Genomic DNA, 7,854 nt, shown 5'->3' with positions numbered 1-7,854 from the left:
GTACGTATGTGTTGTGTTTGTATGTATTTATTCAAAGACCATTTCATTACAAGTTGCACGTGAGGTTTCAAGTTCTACCTGAAAAAGTGAAGTGGAGAAGAAGCTTTTTGCTTTGTGTTTCCGAGGTTCATTTCCCTACTAGGGTATTACTACTAATTTATGCAAATATACCTACATAAATAATTTATTTATTTTTGACAAAAATACATACATAAATAATTAAACATTAATATAAGGGGGAAATTGGAGCACAATCCTCTAATCCTCACATGCCATACTAGAGAGTAAAACCTTGTCGGGTCATGAAATTATACCATCGCACCTAGTATGACAACAAAAGATATTTTTATGTACAAAATATTGGATGAATTATTTTTTATATTCAATCAAACCATTCTATGATTCATATATATCAATCTATAAACCAACTAATTAGCAAGCATTATATGATTCAAATCAACAATGACTAACATCCACTTTTCACAATTCTAATCAGCATTGAGTAACATCCACTTTTCTTTGGTGTGGAATGAATAAATGTGATTGAAACTAAACGTAGTGTAAGTACATAAAGATAAAATAAAAATTGTGGGGTTGGATAATTTAATTGGCATCATTAGTCGTTAGGTAGTTCATGGACCAGGCTACATTAATTGATTGATAGGTCCCTAAATCTAATGCGAGTCGGTTAATTCCAGAAAATTTCTTTTAAAATAAAATCGATGTGACAAAATCCAGCTGGACTTATATCACATTCACATTATATGACTAAAATTGTAGAGCGTTAAAAGAAACTTTAAGTTAAAAAACTAGTGAAATGTAACTGCACATTTATAGATTTTATTAGGAAATATAAATGGAATTAGGGGTGAGAAAAAAAAACTGAATATCCGAACTGAACAAAACCGAAATTTTGAAATTTGGTTCGATTTTTTCTGTTTTTCGGTTCGGTTTTGAAATACAAAATTTTGGTTTTTCGTCTTCGGTTCGATTTGGATTTTGAACTAAATTCGGTTTTTCGGTTTGATTCGATTTGAGAAAAAATCGAACCGAAACCCAAATGCTCACCTATAAATGGAATGAATTAGTAAAATATGATAAGTAACTAGTTATCATTTATATGTATTTTATAGTAAAAGTGAAATGAGACTTCTATTAAACTCCTGCTATACAATGAAAAGAGTATTTTCCAAGTGATTATTAGATCTGCTTCGAAGGTCTAGTTTGAGAGGATTGTATCGTTTAATTTATTGTTTGAGTGTTATTCGAAAATAATGTGTGATGTGAGATCGATGCATCTTCTAAAGGTGATATCACTGATAATGCATACGTGTTGTAATACTGTTGTTATGCAATGTTTGATCAATTATAAGTTGTTCGATTTTTTTTATTAGATTGAAATTATGATCCAGGAATAATCATTTATCGAGTATACGTAACAAATTTATAAGTAGGGCATTAAATTATACTATAAGCTTTTAGAATATACTAACATACGTGTCTCGTGAATCAATTTTTTCATTCATTTTCTCTACTACTAGTTCAATAATTATCTCACCAAATGAAACTCTAAAATAAAAGTAATTGCAAATGAATTGTTTGGTAAAAACTGGTAGTGGAAATAAATCAATAATCAAATTCTTCAACTTGCAAAATTCGACAATCATTAAATTGTCGAAGATCGTGTCGTTATTATAGCTGCCAAACACGACCTCTACCCATTTAGCGACAAGCATCAGTCAATTTGTAATCTAACGACTGATTTTTCATTTTCTGCTTTCTTTTTTAAAAAAAAGTTTACAGTGCACATGGAATTATATCCAAAGTTAATTAATGCTAAAACTATAGTACTCTGCTCAATTATGAATTTTAACTATATAGTAGTACTCTGCTCAATTATGCAAAATTCATAAATGCCCACAGCTCGCCCCACACATACATACAAAAAACAAATAAAAAAGACTCGGCTCGTGTGCAACGCGTGACACATTCCCCCTGCATCTTCTCCTCCCCCGCCGCGTTATAGAATAGTTTTGACTATACTGCATAAAATTTATTACGGAGTATATTATAAAATTTTATTAAAATAACAAATTTTAAAACAATGCTACTGTTTTATATTGGATTTTGTTTTTTGGGGATTTTGATTTTTATGGGGATTTAAATATAAAAAAATTGAATTTTTAGATCAATCTTGATTTATAATCTCACAAAATTCAAATTTTCTTGATGGTTTGAATATATTAAAAATTCGATCTGAAATTCGAATCCAAATTCAACATTTATGAGCTTTTTTATCTGCCAACCATCAAGTGTTACAAATTTCCTTGACTTGAGAGTCAAACTGAACTGATAATTACTGACATCTTTTATTGATATTGAGAGCATTGCAAAATTATTTAAATTATTCAAATAAATTGCCAAAAAGGTTAAAAATAAATAAATGGTGACATTAATAATAAAAATATCAGAGTCGGCTGGCAGTGGCCCATTACTGACAGCAGTTTAAGCAGATTTCAGTCTTAGTCTAAGAAGGCCCACTTTGAAATTGGAATTTTTGTGAATTTATGTTTTACTATCTTAGTCTATAATTAAATGTCCCATTTTTTATATTTTAGTTATCCACAAAAATTGGACATCTTTTCATTTTGATAAGTTAAGTCTAAAAGAGGACTTCTTCCATATTATAGCATAATATTAATCTATAAGGACAGAGGTTATTTATCTTTAGTAAAAGAGGAACTAATATAATGAGAGCATTCAATAGTGACTATGTTAGCTTACTCTAACACACATCTCAGATTTATGTTCACAAAATCCATTGTAACTATAAACTACCATTCATACAAATACTTCTTTACCACCAAGTAAGATGTTCAGTAATGATATGAATGTGATACTATAGATATATAAAATACTCATATAATTAAGTGAAAGCTTACTCTTCTCTCCCATGGAGAGATGCTCAGGAATGTTCATATTCCTGACATGTCAAATAAAAAAAATGCAACTTATGACCAACATGTAAAATATGATATGCTCTAATGTAGATTACCCCAGCGAGATCCTATCCTTGCTCTGATACCACTTAATTGTCACACCCCAACCCCTCTTACATTATTCTTAAAATAAATAAATCCCAAAAATTTATAAAGCTATTAATTCGTATGTCAAATAAAACACTCATATCAGATATATTCAAAAACCAACATCTATTTATATCAATGATATCTATGAGTCACAATAAATTTCACCTTTAATTTCATATTACAATTATCAAACATATTCTCCAACCAGTACATATAATCATAAGCATTAATAATCATAAATAATATCACAGCTATATGCATATGCATCTCTGTCCAGTTTATTATTCTGTGACAAATTAAGCCCGGTATCTGCCTTGGATTTTCAATATGCCAATATGATTTGACCAGTAGGTCCCAATATGATTGACCCGACGGTCCCATTGTGATTGATCCGAATGTCCTAATATGATTTCAGATCCAAAGCAAGACCGTCACAGATCCTCTTTAATCATATAATTCATATAATTCCAAAATCATGTGAAAATATATCAACTGCACCAATTACATATTTCTATCATATTTTGTCAAATAATTTCTTTACAATATATCAAATATATCCACTGCACCAATCATATATTCATATCATATTATACTATATAATTCAAATATTCATTCCAATTTAACACGTAGCAATTAACCACATAATGCATGTAAAATTAAAAAAAATGTGATGTATACCCACCTCGATAATAATTTAACTGGGCCGTTCGATCAACAGAAATATTCTCCTGTGAATCTCCCCTCCTTTCCATTTTTCTTTCAACCGAGTTCCCCTATTTTCTTTCGACTTCTTTTTTTTTATATATATCCCATATCCCCTCGAATGAGTAACATACATAATACTTATTATATTTTTCATTGTCGGTTAGCCTATCAATTTTGGAGAAAAAAGTAAATTAAGGAGAGACGTGTTGTTCATATGAGAGGCTTCGACATTGCGTGGCATTTTATAAGCTAACTGATATCTCATGTAACTTTATCTATTTCATAATTCTTAGTATTTAATATTATTTCAACTCCCATGCAAAAATGCGACCAATTTTAGCATTTTACAATATTAAAATGACTAGCATTTGCTTTTCTTCATGGACACGTACACGCAACACATTCCAATGCCTTATAATGCCATATATGTACACACATTTACGTATATAATTATTCACGTATCATAACTTTATTTAACTTTTCACTATAGTTTATTAACATTATGTGCAATATAATATAATAAATCATCATTAATAAGCTTTACTAAATTTATGTGTTGCAGTACTGTCTCTTCTTATTCTTTTATTTTAAATACATCACCCAATATATTTATACGATTAATTGGATATTATTTCATATGATATCACTAATGCTGTTCATTTTACAAATAATAATAAATAAAAAGAATAGGAAATAATGCATAATTTGATCAAGGATGTTACACCCCTACTTTTGTCGGTAAAGGTTTTGAACATCTTGATTGTCTCGCGTTTTGTCGTGCCTTTCTTTTAGCTCTTCATACATTCAATTTTTCATAAAAGAAAAGAGCGTATCGAATTAGGAATAGTATACCATAGCCCTCTAAATTTATCAGCATATTCGAACTCTGGTAGCGGATGTAGATACTATTAAGTCTTAAGGGGTGTTCGGTTTGCAAGATTGTATCCAACGATTAAATTTGTTGTGTGTTTGGTTCATGAGATTTAACCACACAACTCAATCTTAGATGAATAATCATGGGATAATTAGTCATAGCTAACCTCTTACGACTAAAATAATCTCACAACTCAATCCTAGATTATATCTTGGTATTGTTTTATCTTGGAAACCGAACACCACCTTAGAGCATTTATAATGGGAGGATCTCGCCACGTCATCATTTTCCTCCATTCCTGTCCCAAGACACAACTCCTACAATATACTCTCTATTTTCCCAAGCCAGAACATTTAACCCACATTATTCATTGTTTTACTTTAAAAATTAATTTATGAGACGGTATATATTACGAAACTACTTCATTAAAAACATTAAATATTACAAATATTTAAAAAATACTTTAGTAAATTTTAAAATTACTTAAAAATTAAAAATATAATAAATGGAGGAAAAGTATGTCAGCAGAAAAAGTTATGGATGGAGTGTATTTATAGAATTTGAAACTAAAAAAAAATCAAATGCCACTACCCCACTTCCGGCGCCGCGGCGGATGCGCGAAGCCATGCCCCTCCATCGTCACCCCAACCGTCCTCCCCCTCCCCGTGACTGTCCCACAGTGGGGGAGCTCCAGCGAGCCGCGCGATCTTCCCTATTGCTAGGGGTGAGCATTCGGGTTTCGGTTCGGTTTTTTGCTAAAACAGAACCAAACCCGAAAAACCGAATTTATATAATATATTAATATATAATTTATTTTATTAATATATATGTATATATAATTTTTTTATATATATAGAATATAAATATATAATATAAAATTAATAGAATATATATAATACATATTATATAAAATATATTAAAAGAATATATATTTTATATATATAATATATTATATTAATTAATAGAATAAATATATAATTTATATTTAAAATATAATTCGGTTTTCGATTTTTTTCACTCGAAAAAAAACTAAAATTTTTGTATTTTTAAAACCAAACCGAAAAATCGAAAAAAGCGAACCAAATTTCAAAATTTCGATTTTGTTTAATTTAGATATTCGGTTTTTTTCTCACCCTTGCAAATGCTGTTAATCTAAATGTGTTTTTGAAAATTAATAAAAAAAGCGAAAAGGTTAGAAAAGTAATTCACATGTTCAAAAGAATAATTATTGCATGGTCCACTGCTCCCACCACATTCTTTTGAGAATTAAAATAGTTTCTGACACACTTTCTCTCTCTATCTCTTCCACCGTCGCCTAAATTAAAAGTGACATCTGAAGAAATGGGAAAAGGTGATATTGAATATTTGACTGATTGGAGCAGAGAAACCCATATATAACATGAAGAATAAGCAAATAAGTATACCACTGCTTTCTTATAGTAATTCTGCAACACTCCCAGTAGTCAGGGGAGTACCGGAGTGGTATCAAAGAGTGTGTATTACGGAGCATTTTAAAGTACGTGTGTGGTGGTCGGTGCACGCGCATGCATTGGTGGAGTTGAAAAGCTTTGATTTTGAGCATTTGATCATACACCCTTTTTAGCTTGGTAGCTCACGCTTCGTTTCCAGCCGAAAAGCTTGGAAAATCAAAATATTGGGCTTTGGAAGCTTCTACTGAGATCTGAAGAGGGTTGGAAGTTTGTCTGTTTTTTAAATTGGGAGCCAGATTTTGTTGGATATTGGAGTTCTTGGTGTGAAATATGTGCTTGAGCTAAGAATAGTTTTTAGTTGGTGGGTTATTTCTCAATTGCATTTCCTGTGATCGAGGGAATTATATGAGAAGAAATAGGAACTGATGGTTTTCTTCATTTGAAGTGGAAAGTTTTAGGATTTGGCCCTATTATCTTCATGAAACAAGGCTTAATTTTTCATAATTAAGTTGTTGGAGGAGAAAGGGGGTAGAGAATTGGAGTTTGTTTTATGTATTGAGTTTTTGGAGGGTGGAATTCAGAGGATAAAGTGCATGTGGTATGCTATTTTGGGGTGAAAAGGAGGTAAATGGAAGGTGAATTATTTTGAGTTTTGAGAGTTGTGGGGATTTTTTTATTCATGATATATTTGGATTCTGTTTGTTTTGTTTTTGCAGTTACTGCTGTTTTTTGTGCTGCTCGCTCCAACTGTATTGTTTAAATCTTCATGATGAAACTGTCTGCTTGCTTGAATCAACAGTCTCCTGAAGGTAAGATTTCCCTTTTCTTCCTTTTTGTTTGTATACAGTTATGGTTTGAGGCTCTGCTCAACTCTGAGATTTGGCATAGTGTGGAGAAAGTTGATGAGGAATTTCATTTGTTTTGTGCTTTTCTAAGTTAATTTTTTAAATTAATAATCATTCAAGTCTGCAAAATCTGCAAAAGAAGAACTGGATTCTCTTTCTTGAATTTTCTCTTCTTTCCTTGTCTTTTTGGGTGCTGAGGTTTTCTGGTGTGTGTTGACCATTTTCCCTTTTCATTTTGTTATACTACAAAAGAATTGTGGTCTTACATGTTAATTTTTGGCCCATTTTGTCTAATTTGCATTGTTGATTGAGCTGGATTTGTTAATTCCTCATATGTTTTAGAATACTGAAGAATTTTCTTGAATTTGTTCATTTTAACTGTTTTTAATTATTGATGATTTTTGTCAAATTTGTCGATTCTAACTGTTTTTAATTATTGATGATTTTCCTTGAATTCGGCCAGGAGGAGAGAAGAGCTGCCTAAATTCTGAACTTTGGCATGCCTGTGCCGGCCCTCTCGTTTCTCTCCCATCTGTCGGAAGCCATGTGGTGTATTTTCCTCAGGGACACAGTGAGCAGGTATTTGTTTCCGATTTCACCTTTGAGAGCATAGTCTTCCGTATCAAACTATGGCGTCGTGTAACCCAAAATTTGTCGAACCTCATAGTTTCTCAATGTGTGCTGAACAGGTTGCTGTATCCACGAACAAGGAAGCCGATGCTCAGATGCCTAATTACCAGAGCTTACCTGCTCAGCTCATTTGCCAGCTTCATAACGTGACCATGCACGTAAGTTGCCTCACATCTGGAAGTCTGCGTTACTCGCTTGAGCTTGTTTGCGAAGCTTGATGTTTTGTCATTAACCAGGCTGACATAGAGACGGACGAGGTGTATGCTCAAATGACCTTGCAA

General features: G+C 31.7%; 1 protein-coding gene across 1 annotated transcript; it reads left to right on the top strand.

Moving 5' to 3' along the window:
- Positions 1–6,140: 6,140 nt before the first annotated feature.
- On the top strand, positions 6,141–7,848 carry LOC121790309 (auxin response factor 8-like; the record flags this gene model as incomplete). Its single annotated transcript, XM_042188561.1, has 5 exons — positions 6,141–6,722; positions 6,815–6,907; positions 7,407–7,522; positions 7,633–7,731; positions 7,810–7,848. Coding segments are annotated over exons 2-5 (297 nt in total), but the record flags the coding sequence as incomplete, so codon positions are not given.
- Positions 7,849–7,854: the final 6 nt, after the last annotated feature.

Source organism: Salvia splendens, unplaced genomic scaffold (assembly GCF_004379255.2).
Source record: "Salvia splendens isolate huo1 unplaced genomic scaffold, SspV2 ctg472, whole genome shotgun sequence".
NCBI classification, from domain to species: domain Eukaryota; kingdom Viridiplantae; phylum Streptophyta; class Magnoliopsida; order Lamiales; family Lamiaceae; genus Salvia; species Salvia splendens.
This window is presented reverse-complemented; position numbering and strand designations above follow the sequence as displayed.